This window comes from Natrix helvetica, assembly GCF_964273705.1.
Source record: "Natrix helvetica genome assembly, chromosome: 2".
Classification (NCBI taxonomy): Eukaryota; Metazoa; Chordata; class Lepidosauria; order Squamata; family Natricidae; genus Natrix; species Natrix helvetica.
In genome coordinates, this window is record NC_138552.1 from 204,029,530 (window position 1) to 204,049,179 (window position 19,650).

The window sequence follows — 19,650 nt, forward strand, 5'->3', positions numbered from 1 at the left end:
ATCTTACCTTTATTATTTTTACCAATATCTCAATGTAGCGAATGTATCCAAAACACCTCCCTCCTCCTATTTTCCTTATAACAACAACAACACTGTAAGGTGAGTTGGACTAAGAGAGAGTGACTAACCCAAAGACACCCAACTGGCTTTCATGGCTAAGGCAGGACTTGAACTCACAATCTTCTAGTGGATAAGCCTGATGCCTTATCTAATAGACTAAATTGGCTAAAAGATACAGTTACATTACATCCCTGAAAGATCAGATATGCTGATGTGAATATTTCCTGGTTTCTGATATCAATGGAAGAATAGATTACATCGGAAGAGGAGTATTTTTTATTAGTTACAGCTGAAAGTTGAACTATTATTTTAGATGCAAAGATAGCAAAGCACTCACTTTCTGTCCCTGTTCTCAGTTGTCCCATCTGGACTGAGAACAGTTTTTAACATTCCCCTCATTATAGCCCTGATTCACTTCCCCTCATATATTTTTGATTTGTATGAACTGAGCAGGTTCCCTGTACACTCTTATGGCTTTTATCTTAAAGTCTTCAGAAGTTTGGGATCAGATTATCTAAAGCATTTTCTGCATTCCTGCTTCATTGTATTGTTTGTTAGGGACCATCAAATTGATGACCCCAAGAGACCTATACCTTTTCAGGATGACCAAGTCAATTTTTCTTCCCCTGCCCCCCTTTTAAATGCAGTTTTAAAATCTCATTTCTATTAACGTTTGCTGATGAGCTTGAAATTGACTCAGACCTCTACATTGGAATCAGCAGGCATTTTGAGTGTGTGTGTGTGTGTGTGTGTGTGTGTGTGTGAGTGGTGGTTTGCAGGTGGTATGCCGTGGTATGGGCATACCGGAGCCAGCCTGGAGCACCGGTTACCATTCCGGTACGGTGCTCCGGAGAGCCCACCCGCTTGCCCGCGCTCCTTACTGTGTTTTAAAGCTGTCGGCGCTTCCACGCACAGCGAGTACAGTGCCTGCGCGATGCTCCGCTGAGCAGCTGGAGTGTCACGGAGGCTTGCATAAGCATAATTTCCAGCTACGCGCGTGCATGAGGGTGACGCCGGGGCCGTTCCAACCGTACTGGTTGGAATGGAATCCGGAGCCCACCACTGATGTATGTGTGTGTGTGTGTGTGTGTATGTGTGTGTGTGTGTGTGTGTGTATCTGTATATCTATCTATCTATCTATCTATCTATCTATCTATCTATCTATCTATTTTTTCTATCTATCTGAGTGCTCCTATATATCACTGAAGTGTGTATAGAAACCAGAATTCTATATCTAATAGCAGCCTCTATTTTTATGAGAAAATGTCAGTTCTACATTAACTTCATGTCAAGCCATACATTTCACTCTTATGTCATTTATTTTGATAAAAGCTGTAACATTTTTGAAGGAGCATCCATCATAAATTATAGAGGCAATTACAGCTGCTGGCCTGAACTGGTTCCATACATATTTGATTTACTGATCCTTCATTGCCTCAAGGAATATCATGAACTACAGGCAATGAGAGAGTATGCTTAGAGGGAAACTGTTTCACCCATTTAGTCTATCAGTTTAGATATTGATCTGGATTTGGACAGACTTGTTTATCAAATATGATAAGGGAATGCACAATCAGTTAAGCTTCTACCACTGCAAAAGCTTGAATGTAAACCTTATCAGGTAGTTTAAAATTTTCATGAAATATTCCATTTCATTAAAAAAAAATGCATACGTGTAAAAATGTTACAGAAACTCCTGTTAAATAATGCTCTCTTTAAGAGGCATTGTTTTCAGTCTTTGATGCTAGATCAATCAAAGATTATGACAAAGATGCTGCTGGCATTTGAGAAATATGTTCTGAAAATACTGTTTGATGGTTTGGCTTGAATAGAGGTAAAAGAACTTCTGAACACTTCAAACACATGCATATATATATTCAAATGTGGTGTTAAAATATGTTGAGTTCTTAACAGTAGTGTTTTACAAGTGTAGCAAATAGTCTTCATTGCCTATAGGAAATGCGATAAACGTTGTTCAGAATAGATGATCATAGGCACTATAAACTTAAGAAAATAGTTGGCATGGAGCAACTTAAACAGTATCACATTATTTTTAAAACAATATTAATTAAATTAAAGTACCCCGAAAATAGGATTAAAAACTGGGAAAAATAAAAACAGCTTCATCTGTAGGTAAAACACTAATGTAGCTGCCAATCTGTTTCTGTTGCTCCCGTCTGGTAGGAGGCTTCGAAGTATTTCTAGCAGGACTACCAAATTCTGTAACAGTTTTGTTCCTTATGCCATCCATCTGGTAAACTCGCAAGATTCGTTTTTCTCACCATGTACATGTATACATCCGAACTAGACTGTGTTGTTTCTTTATGTCATATAATACCTAAAAATAACACAACATACAGCCATTAATGTCTAAACTGCTGGCAAGATATACTTAAATACAATGTACTCACTTCTGTGATATGCTGTATATGTGGGTATATGCATACATTTTGTATGTATGTATGTATTTATTTATTTTGTCATGTTTATGTAGTGTATATTGGAGGTGGAGACCCTTTGAAAGCTGTATGCAATGAAATATCATTTTAATGTATGCCAATTAGTGTACATTCAAAGTGAAAATAAAGATTCTATTCTATTCTATTCTATTCTATTCTATTCTATTCTATTCTATTCCATTCCATTCCATTCCATTCCATTCCATTCCATTCCATTCCATTCCATTCCATTCCATTCCATTCCATTCCATTCCATTCCATTCCATTCTATTCTATTCTATTCTATTCTATTACATTCTACCCTACCATTCTATAAATGGTGTGTGGTCAAGAAAAGACTCTTTCCCTTATAGAGATGGGGTACTGACTATTGATCTTTAGCTTTTTTCATCGTCTGTGTCCATGTTTGCTTTCTTTAAGGACATTCTGATCACTGCCTATTTAAATGGGCTGGAGCCATTCCCATTCCTTAATGAGACCCAACTTCCTAGATCCAGTTGTGTTAGGCAAATATCCTTAGGGAAGGTAACTTTGTGTTACACTCTTATGAAACTGGAACCTTAAAAAAAATCTAGCCCCTCAGATTCAATAATCTGTATACCATTTGGGTGACTCTCTTTTCTTTGTTTTTAGAATTTTATTCCTTTTTGCTTGATAGATGTTCTTAATGTACCAGCAGTTACAGCACAGGAATTATAAAAGCAGATTTCATCACAAAACAGTTGAGCTACAATTCATGATGAATTTAATATTTAGCTTGTGGATTAAACTTTGACTAAGCATCTTATCACACGGGAATGTGTTATTTCAGCAGATTACTCCAAGACTGTGTCACACTCAATCCCCATTTCTTTGTGAAAGGTAATAATTTATTTGTAATTTTCACTTGCTTCAGGTTCTACATATTTATTTCTCTCTTATACATGTGTGTGTATATATGTGTGTATGAATTTCAGTAGGTATATGTAATATATATCTCTTTCTCAGACCAATTCACTTCTCAGGATTGTTGTTGTTATGGGAAAAATGGGCTGAGGAAGGAGTATTAGATATACTTACTGTCTTGATAAAAAATGAAAAAGGTGTGAGATTAAAAAAATCTGAAAAAAATCCTCCATATTATCATAGTGATTCACAAAAAAGTTACGTGGAAATAAATGTGTTACTACTGAACATATCCCCAGAGAAGTTTACAGTGATACCCAGAGATGCATGACCAATTTGAAAATCATAACTGTGTTTTGAACTGGATCCTCTGTTCTGTTATAATTCATTTCTCCCTTACTCCCTTTTGAGTGCAAACTGGCCATTTGTGCTCTTCCTCCTGCTACACTGGAAGCTGGATAATTTGACATTGTGAGGTGAAATTGGAGTTGATTTATAGCAGGAACTGTAACTAAAGTATTCAATTCAAAGTGCAGCAAGCTGTCTGGCTTGCCCTACAAAAGCTAAAGTTTTTTTTTTTAAAAAAATCGTTGACAGCAAGTCCCTGTTAGCAGTGACCAAATGTAGATTCTTCTGATTACAGCTGTCTGGAAGAAAGCAGTTCCATTCGATTGTGATTGTTTTCTGGAAAGTGTTCTTTCAGCTTCTTTGAAAAGAGCATCCCATTAAAAAAAAAAATTCACTTGCAGGCAAAAAGGTAAAATGGATTGTTCCCCAGTGCCCCACATACAAAGTTAGCCTTAAAATGATCGATTGTTTTAAGGTCTTTATTTTTATCTGCTTTCTGTGCTTATCTGTCTGTTAAAGGTATCTTGTTAAATTTTGGCAAATGAATTTGTTTGGTTGCCTTCTCTTCATCGTTCTATAAGTATTCTATTCCATAGTTCTTTGGATTTAATTAAAATTAATTTTTGAATTGGTGTATGCACCATTTCCTGCAGTTTTTTATTTCGTGTTTTCTCTTTATTGCAAAATTATGTCCCCTTTGGCATATGCTTTATGAACTGGGGCATTGATTAAATGAATATACAAGTAAAGTTGATGCAATTGTGCAACTCTCACTATTTATTTTCTTCCAGTCATTTAACTAAGGCACCTACCAGTAACGATCTTTTAGAAATACAAAACTAGATGAGTCCATTTCCATAAATAAGTCATTCTGGTGTATTTATATTTGTCACACGGGTACCACTCTGGGTATTAGACAGATGAACCGTAATGAAGAAAGTTCTCTGTGTTGTTTAGTTCCCTATCCTTCTTCTTTGCTACTTGTAAAAACAGTTTCCTTGCAAGATCGGGCTTTAAAATTGTGTCTTTTCACAGAGGTCATATGGCTTCTGTTGTATTAGCTTCCTTGGACTGGGCATTAAAAGGAATACCAACATTGGGTGACTCCCAAAAGATCAAATGGAAAAGGGGTTACCACTTTGAGAAACCTTGGGGCTAGGGGTACCTATCCCCAGTGGTGGGATTCAAATAATTTAACAACTGGTTCTCTGCCCTAATGACCAGCTGGGTAGTGCAGGACTTGGTGGTCATGTGACTGGGTGGGCATGGTCAACTCAATGTCACTCACGTCAATGGGTGCTTCACTTTAGCCGTTACAATGTAGTAAAGGTTAACCAGAGAGGCAGTTTCTGTAAGCAGGACAATAAAGATTAGGCTAGAAACAACACCAGAATATTTCCTTCCTGTCTTCCTTACAGGATTAGCTCTGTAAAGTGGAAAAAAACAAAATTAGATTTCTTCCAACAACCGGTTCTCCGAATTGCTTAGAAAGTTAACAACTGGTTCTCCCGAATAGGTGCGAACTGGCTGAATCTTACCACTGTCTACCCCATTTTTAATTTAGTTAGCAGGAGACTCTGGCAGGATAGGATTTTGGACAGTGATTGATTATATCTTATTTTTAAAAGATACATCACAAAAAGGAGGACATTGTAGAATGAAAAATGGTCCAAAGTGAACACTGAAGACGTAATGGATAGGAAAGATCTGGTATGCTTGTTTCATAGGGAAGGGAGGGCAGAGCAATGGTTGGTTTTCACCCTTTAAGGCAACAACCACTAATGGTTCTTCCAACCTTAAATTCTTGTTCTTTAATATGAAACCAGTTGCTGGTAAGACATCTATCCAATTCTGCATTAGTAAGTCCCAGAGTTTTCATTCAAGGCACAGATAATCAGCCTAAAATTATCCTACTTCGGACACATTATACAGAGGCCCAGCTCTCTAGAAAAGGCTCTAGGGAAAGGAGGAAGGAAAAAAGAAGAAAAAGACAGCCATCAACAAAGTGGATGGACTCATTTACAGCTGTGCACTGTTGGGAGACTTGGAAGAACAAGTTAGGAATAAGGCATAATGGAGGAAAACTGTGTGATTGCTAGGAGTCAAAAATAACTTGATGGCACATAATTAATCAACCAAAAATCATCTCTCCTAAATGCCTATGTGGAGGGAGCAGTTGTATTCTATAGGAGTTTCAACTTTTTGATCAGATATTCCATCCAAAAGTATACGCATATGCTAATAAATCATGATAGTGAAGAAATGCTATTAGTGTATTGTCACATTTATATTTAAATGTTTGTGTTTAAATATTTAAATGTTTATTTAACTTTTCATTAATTTAAAACATTTAATAAAATTAATAAACGTTTATTAAACATTTAAATATGTAAATGCTTACATATCCATGGAGATTCTCAATCATCCAGGTTGTCCAAAGGTGCTTTATTTCCAAAAGGCAACTTGACTTACTTGGTTTTTTCCTTTGAAAACATTTCGCTTCTATCCAAGAAGCTTGTTCAATTCTGAAAAACCAAGCTGAATTCTAATTTTGAAGAACTAGAACTGAAGAAGCTTCTTGGATAAGAAGTGAAACATTTTCAAGGTACAAACCAAGGAAGTCTAGTTGCCGTTTAGAAAAAAACACCTTTGGGCTTTATATTTAACTTCCTGAGCTAGCCAGAGTGATCTCAAACATGACATTAGATTATCCTAAGTTCTTGCCTTGGGGGATTTCATTGTCCACAGTGAGGTAACCAAATCAGGAATGACTTTAAATCCTTTATCAAGATCATGGAGGTCCCAACTAGTATCTGGCCCCATACATACAGCAGGGCATAAGTTTGATTTAATATATTATTGGATTTAATATTCTGTTCAAGTAAGATGGAGTTTTGAATGCAGAAGAGCCTGGTATGACACTGTTGTCAAAAATAGATAATTCCATTATTAGTTTTAAACTGACAGCTGGTATAAGCCTTGGTAGGGATGGAGAAATGGTTAAAACAGTCTAAGTCATGGGTGTCAAACTTGCGGCATCACGTTGTCACATGATGTTTTGTGACATTTTCTCCGTTCATGGAGCTTCAGTGGGCGTGGCCTGCTTGTGACCCATCCGGCCTGTGGGCTGGCAGTTTGACTTGCCTGGTCTAAGTGAGAATGGTTGACATTATGGTTCTTAAGAATCTTTTTCTTTCTAGAAGAGCCAAATAGAATGGAATGGAATGAAATGGAATAGAATAATAAGAGTTGGAAGGGACCTAGGAGATCTTCTGGTCCAACCCCCTGCTTAGGCAGGAAACCCTACACCACTTCAGACAAATGGTTATCCAATATCTCCTTAAAAACTTCCTGTGTTAGCCCCTTGGTTTACTGAGAAGCTAAAAGCAAGAAGTAGGTTGGTTATCAGCTGGAATGCAAAGGGTTGTGTGCTATGTTGCTCCTAGATTATTTTCTTTTGGAATTTCTGTGTGCCTTTTATTTTCCTCTAGAAAATCTGTAAAAAGCATCTCTTATACCATGTTTTTAATACGTATTAAAGTTTATCAATTAATATTAATGTTGACTTATATGTCCAATGTTATGTTCTGATGGGGGTGTTGGTATTCACTAGAGAGAAAGTATTTAAAACAAATATATGAATAAATAAGAATAAAGTTGGGCAGACTGCAAGCCTTTTATATTCATCCTTTATTATACAAAAGTTCAACTTGAAGTTTTCTTTTCCCCTTTCTCTCAGCTTGCTATTACTCTCTAATCAGTGTACTATAGCTTTAGCTATCTCATCAGTATCTGGGTAGTATACTGAAGATTTCAAAAATTTTCTGTTTGAAAGTTTTCTGACTCTGTTCGGTTCTGTGAAAATAATGGTATATTTGTGCATTTATTTCCAATAAGTGTAAAAAAATGTATAAAGTTCACATTATAGAAGACAAAATATAGAAGAAGGAAATAAACGAAGAAGCAACTATTCGGATAGTTTCTCTGTTCCAAGATTTGCTTTGATATTACTTTAGCCAATAAGGTATTTGCTCTGACAAACAATTTTCAGAAAATAATTGGAATTCTATTCCTGCTTATTCTGTTGGTTCTTCAAAAGAATTCTTTTCATGTTACTTTCTTAGAATTTGGGTTATAGGCACTATCTGGCATTGAGATCAACTGGAAAATTTAACTGCTGCATCTCCTGACAAAATGCAACAGAGATAGTCTTACGTTTGGATTGGGGATAGCAACAACTTAAATACTGGCAAGAAATAATCTGAAGAATTGACAGAAAGGAAAGGAATTGTGTTTAATGTTCCAAGACAGAGCAGGAATTCCATATAAAATGTCAACATAGTTGTGTCCATGTGGTCTGCATGTTCTTTACACCAACGAAGCAAAGTACCTATGCAGAAATCAAAAGAAGCAGTGAAGTGTTAACATTGAGGCCAAAATGAAAATGTAGCATAGTCCAGGGAACATAAAAGACTAGCTGGGGAGAGGCATGTATCATGAAATGTTGTTTGCTGTCTCAGATGATAAAAGGCTTACATCTAGTTACTGATGCAATTCTGTTGATAGTCCCTCTGCTCCTGCCGGAGCGCTGTTTATATTTTCAGACTTAGCTGTGGAAGACTTCAGACGTAGCTTCACCATCCTGACAAAAATAATGAACTCTAGCAACTTCTCTGGCTTGCTGGTATTTTAATGAGTTGATCTGTCTTTGAATTCTATGCATGTGGCTTTATATAAGGTTAGAAACTAGCTAGATGGCTGGATGTTACAGACATAATTTGCATTGATTCTGTTGTGGCCCAGCTGCGGCCGGCTGAGCTGTTGGTGGACTCTGACAGCTCAGACCATTATGGGACTGCTCTGGAGGATGAGGAAGACTCTGGAGGGTGTTTGGAGTCAGAGCAGGCCTGTTGGCCACCAGGTGGCATCTGAGTCAGGGAGCAGTGAGGAGGAACAGAGGGAGGTTGTCCCTGATGTGTGTGTAGGTAGAGCTGAGAAGAGAAAGGAACAGCTGTGGAGACGACGTCATAGAAGGAAGTAAGGACAGCTGGCTAAGGCTGTGACCCCTCCCAAAGAGTTTATAGGTGGAGCGACGGGAGGGGAATCTTTGCAGGAAACAACATTCCATTTTACTAGCCGTTGAGAAAGGATTCCGTAAGTTTAATCTTGGTTCTTGAAGATAGCTTTCTAGGCTCCTAGCTAAGGGGTGGCTTTATCTATGTAATTAGTTGTGGCAGACAGCCAAGCCTGTGTCTGCATATTCATTGGAATCATGGGACAGAACAGATTCCCTGTACCTTTTCTAGTTAAAATCAAATGGCTAATGAACCTGGTTTAAGTCTTAAGATATTTTAAGGATTTGAGATAAAGAGGGGAATCCTCAACTTATGACCACAGTTGCAACCAGAATTCCCATCATAAGGTACTGCAGTTGTAAAGCAAGTCCTCAATTGACCAGACCCAATTTTGCAACCATTTTTTATCATGGTTGATAAGCAAATCACATGGTAATTAAGTGAATCTAGTTTTCCCAATTTTCATCAGCTGGGAAGGTTGCAAATTACAATCATGTAACTGCAGGATGCTACAGCTAGTCATAAGTGCAAGCTGGTTGCCAAGCACCCGAATTTCAGCCACATGACTTCAGGGATAGTACAATGGTATTAAGTAAGAACAGGCCGTAAATCACTCCCCCCCCCCAAAAAAAAACCATTATAAATTGGAACCATTGTTGTAAGCCAAAGGCTATCTGGAAAGAAAGAGAAAAAGATAAAACATCTTTTTGGGAGTTAAAATATTATCACAGTTTACTTTGATTTGACGCTAGGTAGGCCATTTTCCATAGCAATATGCAGATTGCTTGACTCTGTGGCCTAGGATGTAGTAGATTGGGCCCTACTGGCTGCCACAAAGAGATCTTAACACCTACAACCATCAGTAGAGCCAACTCTGAACAATTGCTGCCACTAGCCAGTTTACCCCTTCTGTGACACCAGCGTATGAGGGAAAGACAAGTGGTAGTTCCCCTTCCTTCAAAACTTGACTGAATTGGAAGTTAGGTATAAAAGGCTGAGACCTTTCTCAGAATGAGTATTTTCTCCTTTATCTATCTATCTATCTATCTGTCTGTCTGTCTGTCTGTCTGTCTGTCTCTCTTTCTCTCTGTCTGTCTCTGTATCTCTCCTTTCTTTTCAAGTTTTTATTATGTATATCAAGGCCAAAGAATAGGTGGAAATAAAAAGGGACAAAAGGAGAAAGGAGAAAAGAAGACAAAATGAATAATTACTTTTGAAGTCATTTCTTCAGCCTAGCATCTCCTGCAGAGATGCGCACAAAACACAGTCAGGCAATTCTGATCACAGTGCATTAAAGAAAATAAATTGTGTATTGTTTCTAATTGAATTCTAACATTCATCTTGCTTGATCTTCAAGCAATTTTATACAATTTGGATAGCAGAAAAGGCAAAACCTTAAAATGGTGCTGGTCCCTTTAAAAGCCTGCCTCCCCATCGAAAACCAGATAACTGTTGAAAGGCCAGGTTTTCCTTTAATTTTTTACATGTCTGAATCTAATGGAATGGAATGGAATTTTTAACTGATAACAGTGGTTGGCATTGTTTCATTTTGTAACTATATTATGTTCCATGATTTGTTTTTTTAAAATAATTTTTATGCTTCTTGGGTACATTACAGTGGTGGGTTGCAGGCGGTACACCCAGGTACGGGCGTACTGGAGCCTACCTGGAGCACCGGATAACGTTCCGGTAGGGTGCTCCAGAGGGCCCACCTGCCTGACCTCCTTACCTGTCTTTTAAGGCTTCCACACATGTGCATGGCACGTACAGCGCCTGTGCGATGCTCCGCAAGCAGGTGGCGCATTGTGGAGGCTAGCGGAGGCGCTAGGATGCATGTGCGCACTAAGACGCATGCATGCACTGTGTGTGTGTGTGTGTGCGCGCCCATGTGGACGCCACAAAGCCCGGTTCTCAAACCATACTGGTTGGAACGGGATCCGGAACCCACCACTGGTACATTATATGTATGGTGTGTTAGATACAAAATAAAACAAAGCAGAAAAATACGATGGAACTGCAACTTTTCAATATAGCTGTTATATTTAATTTTTCAAAAGTAAAATAGCAAATGTACTTATTTTTTGAGGAGTATCAGAGTTGGTTAGATTCCTGTCCTCTTCCCCTACCATCTTCTGCCTACAGTTTTTCAAAACCTCTCTATGATGTGAACTATAATCTGTTATAAACTATAGAGTGCCTATATGGTTTATGCAGGTTTTATAAATTGCACTCCAATAAAAAAAAATCATATCATATAGACCAGTGTTTCTCAAACTTGGCGACTTTAAGTCCTGTGGACTTCAACTCCCAGAATTCCCCAGCCAGCTATGCTGGCTGGGGGATTCTGGGAGTTGAAGTCCACAGGACTTAAAGTCGCCAAGTTTGAGAAACACTGATATAGACAGTATGAGTCATTCTTCCAATTTATAGCCTTTCACAAAATGATTTCTAAGTTTCTCTCCATTTTTGTTTTTAAAAAAAGTCTTGTTGGTTGAACACCACAATGTATTTATAAATTATGGTCCCATCGTGACTTGGAGCCTTTTCCTGTCGTACTACTGAGAATAAAAGACTGCTTGTTTTCTGAAATAGTTTTATTTTATTTTCCTATTAGGCATTATGAAAGAGATGGCTGCAGTGTAAATAGTAATAACTGCATAAAATCAATGTTATGATAGAATTAGTTTTTTTTTTAAAAAAATTAATAATCCATACTGTAGAGAAATACACTGATATAAACAGAATCTCTGCTAGATAAGTAGGCATTGAAAAAATAAAACAAAAACAATTATGTAATATTACTGCTTTCCTACTTACCTTGTGATGAGAAGCAAAAATGCATATTGTTTGAAATATTGGAGCAGTATTGCTTGTACCTGCTTCTGCCTCATTTTTCAAGGGATAACAAGAAACGTTTTTACAGCTGCATTTATATGACTGATACATGAGTCATTTCAATCTGTTCTGAATATTTATCAAAAATTCTGAAATGTCACCTGATCACTATGGATATGATATGTCTTCTTCAGAACTATATAAAATGATGTCCATCACCAAATTTGGTACCAAATTTCACAGATAAATTTATGCATTGTGTAAAGAGATACTTCCTTTTATTGTTCCTCAGTCTCTTCACACTGATATTTAATTGATTATTCTGAATTTTAATATTGTATGAAATAAGAATTTTTCTCTAGAGACACATTGCATACTATCCATGACTTTATATACTTTTTTTTGGTTCTTCCCATACCTGTTTTCACTTTTAAAAAGATCAATTATCTTTCATATAAGGAAAGTATTTTGATCTAACCTATCATTTTAGTTGTTCCTTTCTAGCTCTACAATATCCTTTTTAGATGTGGTAATCAGAACTACATGCAGTATAGTATTCCACACATGTTCAACAGGATATTTTAATATAGACATTAACTTATTCCCTTCCAATTACAAAGTTTATTTTCTACAGCAGAAATATCTTGGATTGTTCAAATGAGACCAGAATTATTTTCCCGATTCTGTAAAAAATTAATAATCCAAATTTTATTTTAGTCCATAATTTTGATTTAGCATTTGATGTTTGTCAGTTATCTCATATTTCATTTATTTTGTTTTCCTCATTGAGGATGATGATACATTTCATAATATCCCAAATGAATAGGAACAGTCACTGAATTTTTAAATGCCTGTTGGGTGTATAATAATAATAATAATAATAATAATAATAATAATAATAATAATAATAATAATAATAATAATAATAATAATAATAATAATAATAATAATAATAATAATAATAATAAAGGGGCAAAATCACTATGTGTGAGGGAATTGAAATGCCCAATGGCCAACTAATTAAATGCAATGAAAATGAAGCCTACAAATACTTAGGCATTTTGCAGTTGGATAACATCAAACATGGAGAAGTAAAAACTATTGTCAGGAGACAGTACACCAACAGAGTTAGGAAAATTTTGAAATCTAAATTAAATGGTGGAAATACAATCAAGGTCATAAATACCTGGGTAATACCAGTTATAAGATACACAGCTGGTATAGTTAACCGGACACAAACTGATTTGGACATTTTGGACCGAAAAACCAGGAAACTAATGACAATGCACTACAGTTTACATCCACGTGGTGACACTGATAGACTATACCTGCCCCGAAAATCAGGTGGCAGAGGATTATTACAAGTGAAGCAAATAGTTGAAGAAGAAAAACATGCACTGGCTGATTATTTAAAAGAAAGTCAAGAACATCTATTAATCGAAGTAAAGAACAAAAATCTATTGAAGGCCCAACAGACGAAACAAGAATACAAAAAAGATGTGATAAAATTAAGAATGGAGAGTTGGCAGAACAAAGCATTGCATGGCCAATTTCTGGAAAAAATAAAAGATAAATTGGACAGTAAAAAAAATTGGTTATGGTTTATTTTATTTATTTATTTATTTCTTTAGATTTCTAAACCGCCCCCTCTTCCAAAAAGGGACTCGGGGCGGTTAACAGCAGGTACATTAAAGAAAGAAACAGAGTCACTAATCCTGGCTGCGCAAGAACAAGCTATCCGAACAAATGCCATTAAGGCCAAAATCGAAAAATCCTCTGATGATGCCAAATGCAGACTCTGCAAAGAAGTTGATGAAACTGTTGACCACATACTCAGCTGCTGTAAAAAAATCGCGCAGACTGACTATAAAATGTGGCACAATTCAGTGGCACAAATGATCCACTGGAATTTGTGCAAAAATTATAATATTAAAACAGCAACAAACTGGTGGGAACATAAGCCTGAAAAAGTCGTCGAGAGTCAGATGGTCAAGATCTTGTGGGATTTTCACATACAAACGGATAAAATACTGGCGCATAATACACCAGACATCACACTGGTTGAGAAAAATAAGGTTACAATCATAGACATCGCAATACCAGGTGATAGCAGGGTCGCCGAGAAGGAATATGAATAAATAGCGAAATACCAGGACTTAAAAATCGAAATCCAACGATTATGGCACAAACCAGCAGTGGTAATTCCAGTGGTAATCGGCACACTGGGTGCTATTCCAAAAGCACTGGAATTATATTTAAAACAGTTAAAAATTGACAAAATCACCATCAGTCAAATGCAAAAGGCTGCACTGCTTGGATCTGCACACATATTACGAAAATACGTTACGACGTCCTAGGCCCCTGGGTGGGGCCCGACTAGTAATCAATGCCAAATCCGGCGAAACAACTGGCAGCTGTGATACACTTCTGTTGATGCAATAATAATAATAATAATAATAATAATAATAATAATAATAATAATAATAATAATAATAATAATAATAATAATAATAATAATAATAATAATAATAATAATAATAATAATAATTTCTTCATGCAGTTCTGCTCTCTGGGGCTCTTTTGTAAAAGCTCACTTGGGAAAACCAAACATGTTGAGTAGAAATAGGGAAGAATCAGGTCTTTAGGGAAGTCAAGACTGACAGATTGTTTTCTCTCAAGAAAAAAGACCATGTTTGTCATATTATAAGGATTTCTCTAGTAAACTTTGCTGAATAATCCCTTGGAGATATATAGGAACTCTATGGTTTTTCTCCAGGTTTGTATGTTTCTCTTTAAACATCTTTTCCTAAACATTGAAAGACTTCCCCAATAACAATGATGTCATATTTCAATGTTGTTTGTTTCTTCAATGAAAAATGAAAGCTTTCTCTTTCCCTATTCCTTGGAGTCATAGAACTGGATTTATCCAACTTCTTGGATAGCTTGTAGTTTCAGGAGCAATTCCGTTCTTTGGAGCAGGGATGATATGTTCTTCCAGGGATGATATGTAGATCTTCTTGATCTACAACTACCAGCATTCTTTATCACTGGTTATGCTGGTATAGATTTTTAGGAAGTATAGTTAAACACTGTTTTGAAAGTCAGAACTTCCTCATTCTAGAGGTGAGAATTGCATGTAGCATTTCAAAGCCCTGAGTGCAACTTTCACATGTTGGCCAGGTCTTGGATTGTGTATTTTTTTAATATTAGGAACAACATTATTAAATACTTGAGTATTGATTTTATTCAGCGTTATACATGAAATTAAATTTAGAATTATCCTAACCTGGTTTTGAAAATGCAATACCTTGGATGTCATTGGACGATTAAATACACTTCTGATCTCGAATTTGCAGTCATGATTACTGAAGATAGAATGCTAAACTAGAACTGGAGAAGGTTTACATTTATCCTTAGCCAGAAGCTTGCTGAGTGACTTTGGGCTAGTCACTCACTCTTATCCCAATCCTTATAGAGTTATTATTGGAATGATATGAATAAGGCAGATCTCTATGTGAGCTGCTTGAACTTTTGCAGGATATAATTGATAAATGAATACAATTTCCATGATCTAACAATAAAGCTTCAAAGACAATTGTTATTTTTGTATACATCACAGTGTTACATAAATATGAGCAAATATAGACAATATAGTATGGTAATCCAAAACACAGAAAAGCAATTACATTGTGCTTAATTTTGAATACTATACTGGATCAGGGTTGTAGTTAGCTTCCATTATATTTCTGGAATATAAAGGCCATGTCTTCATTTAAGTCAACTCAAATCATGAAATCATGTTCAAGCTTTCAAGCTCTTCAGCATATAGGACTGTAGGGGGAAAAATAGTTCTCATGAAGTTATGGCTTCAAGAAATCACAGGTGGGCCAGCCCACCTGCCCTGGTTCTATGCTGTCTTATTTGGCACATTTTTGAGGCTGGGCGCATGCATGGAAGGCATGCGCATGAGCAAAGCGCATGCATGGAAGGACAGGAGCATGCACAGAAAGGGTGTGTGTGCGGCGAACCGGTGGTAATAAATGGTGAAACCCACTGCTGATTATAAACTTTTATCTCTGAAGAATGCAGTTCTGTGTTTTTAGACCCGGGATTTATTCTTTCAACCATTTCTAGTTGTTTTTTTCCAAATAACAGAAGAATGTCAGCAGTGTATTTTTCTCTCATTGTATGTTGGATGCAGATCTGAAGTCCACATCTCTGGGTTTGGTTTAAACAAGTTATTTTTTTTTCATAAGTAGCAGTAGAAGAGGAATCCATCTTTTTTTAAAGACACTGGAAGATTCTAGATGCTCACTATGCTCTGTGGAGGATTGCAGTCACCTAGGATTTGTCTTTACTGACTTTCATAGTAGGAAAGTTGTGGTACTTGAAATAATCCTTGATATAAACTTTTGTAGTCCTTGATATAAATAACAATAATCATAGTGACATCTTGGCATATACGGTATGTTATTTTTAGTACAGTAAAGCTTTAGAACAAAGCCTTAGTGACCCACAGTTAACAATGAGCATAACTTATTTTCTGAAGCATATCACAATGGAAAAATGCATTCTTTAAAATCGGTTCAGTGTAGTAAATTTGATATACTCATTTTTATTTAGACAGTGAGGATTTTGAATTGTTCATTTCCTTCTTCTGAGCACAGGACTAATATCAGTTGTCTCTGGATTTATTAGCTGGCCTTTTTCCCCCTTAGGACATCCAGGCTGAAATTGATGCTCATAATGATATCTTCAAGAGCATTGATGGAAATCGGCAGAAGATGGTAAAAGCCTTGGGGAATTCTGAGGAGGCTGCACTGTTACAACATCGTATTGATGATATGAACCAACGTTGGAATGATCTGAAAGCAAAATCAGCCAATATCAGGTAAGATCAGACCTGCACAACTCATACAGGCAAAAGGACAACATTGATACACTATCAATAATTGCATGTCAGAATCGCTGACATGTCAATCATTTGTTTGGCAACTTATGGTGTGTTGGTAATGCTGAAGCTAGAAGCCTTAGTGAAATCTGGAGGTGTTGGAGTCATTTAACAATTTATCTTTTGGGTTGGAAGTGACCCGAAAAACTAGGCAGCGCTGTATCATTCCAGTTGCAGAGCCATTTGTTGACACTGGATTAGTTAGCTTTCAAAAAATAAACACTGAGAAGTCTCCTTGGTGGCTGTGTGTGGCCTGTGGTTGTTTTGTTATGCAGGCCTGGGGAACATTTAATAAAATAGATGCTACTTTTAAAATTCCAATATTTTATGTATCTGCAGAAAAGTGCAGCGTGTTACAGCAATTACAAGCTATTTTTAAAATTATTTGTGGACCATAATTTAAGAGACTTTTCCCCAGAGTGAGGTCCCTCAGGCCCAGGCCTCTAATTAGTGTGGCCTTTAATTTCAGCACAATTAAGAAGATCAAGCTGAGAACATTGTTGTTTAGCATGCTCTCATAGGGCAATCTATAGAAAAGAGAAGAAACATTTAGTTTCATTAACATAGGCAATCATCTGATCCAGAAAGGTAATTTTAAAATCCTGCTCCATAGGAAGCATTAATAGCAGTTGAGTTGGACAAATCCCAAATACATAGATGTACAGAGTAGAAGGCCTCATTCACCTCTATCAGCAGGCGCATGAGGCCTCCTCTGAATAGAATCTTGACAAATAAATAATATTACAGGTAGTCCTGTATTGAGGACTACCACAATTGAGCACAGAATTTATGTTGCCAAGTGAGAAATTTGTTAAGTGTGTTTTGCCCCATTCTACAACTTTTCTTACAACGTTTGTTAAGTGAATCAATGCAGTTGTTAAATCGGTGACATGGTTGTTAAGTGAATCTGGCTTCCCCATTGAATTTGATTGTCAGAAGGATGCAACAGATGATTGCCTGACCCCCGGGATGCTGCAGCCATCATAAATATGAACCAATTGGCATGTTGCAGCATCCAAATGTAAATTATGTGACCATGGGGATGGTGCAATGGTCATCAGTGTGACAAATGGTCACAAGTTGCTTTTTTAGTGCCGCTATAACTTTGAACGGTCACTAAATGAGCTGTGATAAGTTGAGGACGACCTGTATACAGGTGAAAGGGATCCATTAGAAAAAACACTAGCATAGAATGGTTATAAAAAATAAACCCAGAATATTTCATTGTTCTTTTTGTATGGCACTCCATATGGCTTTCATAGTAAATAGCTACCATGGGTCCCAGAAGGGCATGCAGCTTCTGCTATCTGCCTAATTATTAAGTCAGACAAGCTTCCTTTTAAAAGAGTTGCCATACATCAGTGAAATGACCTGCACATCTCACTATCTAATGATAAGAGAAAAACAATCTTAAAGGAGCTCATTCATTTTGCCTGCAGATTGCCAGCATTAGAATGGATGGTGCCCTTTTTGGTTATTGATTGATAGCTTATCTGTATCCCCAACAAAATGAAACCTGGGCTGAGGAATGCCTTGTGGGGCTCAGACCTGTAGGTGATTCTGATCATCAAAGTAAAGGATGAAGGAAGCTTCATGGATGGCCTGTGAGTCTGTGTTGCATTATTGGCTGTGTGATTCTTGCAGGCAATAAGAGAACCAGTTTGGTACAGTGATTAAGGCACTAAGACAGAGGTGGTATTCTACCAGTTCACCCCAGTTTGGACGATCTGGTAGTGGTGGCAGCAGGAGGTTCTGCCCACCTGCCCAGACGTCATCACAGATCATCTGCACATGCGTGTGTGCTCCCGGTTTCAAACCAATAGTGAAGGTGATAGCACCATGATGGCGAACCTTTGGCACGGGTGCCACAGGTGGCACGTGGAGCCATTTGTTAGGGCACGTGAGGCGTGACCATGTCAGCTTCAGTGTGCATGCAGGCGCTGGCCAGCTGACTTCGGCTTTCTTGTGAGGCTGTTTTTCACCCTCCAGAGGCTTCCCATTCACCTGTTTGCTAGGGAAAATCCAAGAGATGACACTAAAATACAATAAAGCATCATGATGATGATTAAACAAACAATTCATGATTAAATGGAGCATAAAACAAACAAGCCTCCGGAGGGCAAAAAACAGCACTGCGGCCAAACTGAAAGTCCATTCCTGAACTTCTAGTTTGCCCATAGGGCTGGTTTTTTGTTTTCCGGAGGCTTCAGGGAAACTCCTGAAGCCTTCGGGCGGGGCAGGGGGCTATTTTCGCCCTCCCTAGGCTCTTGGAAAACCTCTGGAGGCTGAGGAGGGCGAAAAAAGCACGAAAAAAGCACGAGGGGGGGTGACGCTGGTTGTGCATGCATGCAGAGGGGGGAAGCGTGCGCATGTGTGGCACGCCCGCGCACGATCCCCCTGCGCTCCCCCTGCTTTTGGCACGCAAGCCAAAAAAGGTTTGCCATCACTGTGATAGCATTTCATGTCTGCACCAAGCTAGACAGTCTGTAGCTCTAGTTCCAATTTAGACATGAAGCCAGCTATATCTCCTTGGGCCAGTCACTCTCTCTTGGCCTCAGGAAGGAGACAGTGGCAAACCACTTCTGAAACCTTGCCAAGAAAACTGCAGGGACTAGCCAGTGCAATCATCAGAGGTCCAAACTGACTTGAATGCACCCCCCTCAAAAAAAGTAATAAGATTGAAAGCAAAGATCAGGGTTTCTTTTCTATCTCTTTAAATAGCATGAAATATGCAAAACTTCCATTAATATCGAATATGTGGCCATGTCTTCTGGATATGAGAACCTTCTTCTAAATCAGTGTTTCTCAACCTTGGCGACTTTAAGTCCTGTGGACTTCAACTCCCAGCTGGCTGGGGAATTCTGGAAGTTGAAGTCCACAGGACTTAAAAGTCGCCAAGGTTGAGAAACACTGTTCTGAATAAAGAATTTCCTGATTTAGGGATCATATTCTGTACGCAGAAGATAAAGCAGAAAGCATATGCTCAAGAAGCCATCTTAGTCTCCCCCTAAATAGAGAGAGATCAGTTAAACAGATT

At 37.6% G+C, this 19,650-nt stretch overlaps 1 protein-coding gene across 4 annotated transcripts in view; it reads left to right on the forward strand.

The window, feature by feature from the left end:
* The window catches only part of UTRN (utrophin), a 389,350-nt gene that overhangs the window by 238,835 nt on the left and 130,865 nt on the right, over positions 1-19,650 (forward strand). For all 4 annotated transcript variants that reach the window (XM_081943506.1, XM_081943504.1, XM_081943503.1 and 1 more), the window contains one exon: positions 16,381-16,553. In XM_081943506.1, coding sequence (XP_081799632.1) covers positions 16,381-16,553 — 173 coding nt within the window. The remainder of the gene's footprint in view (positions 1-16,380; positions 16,554-19,650) is intronic.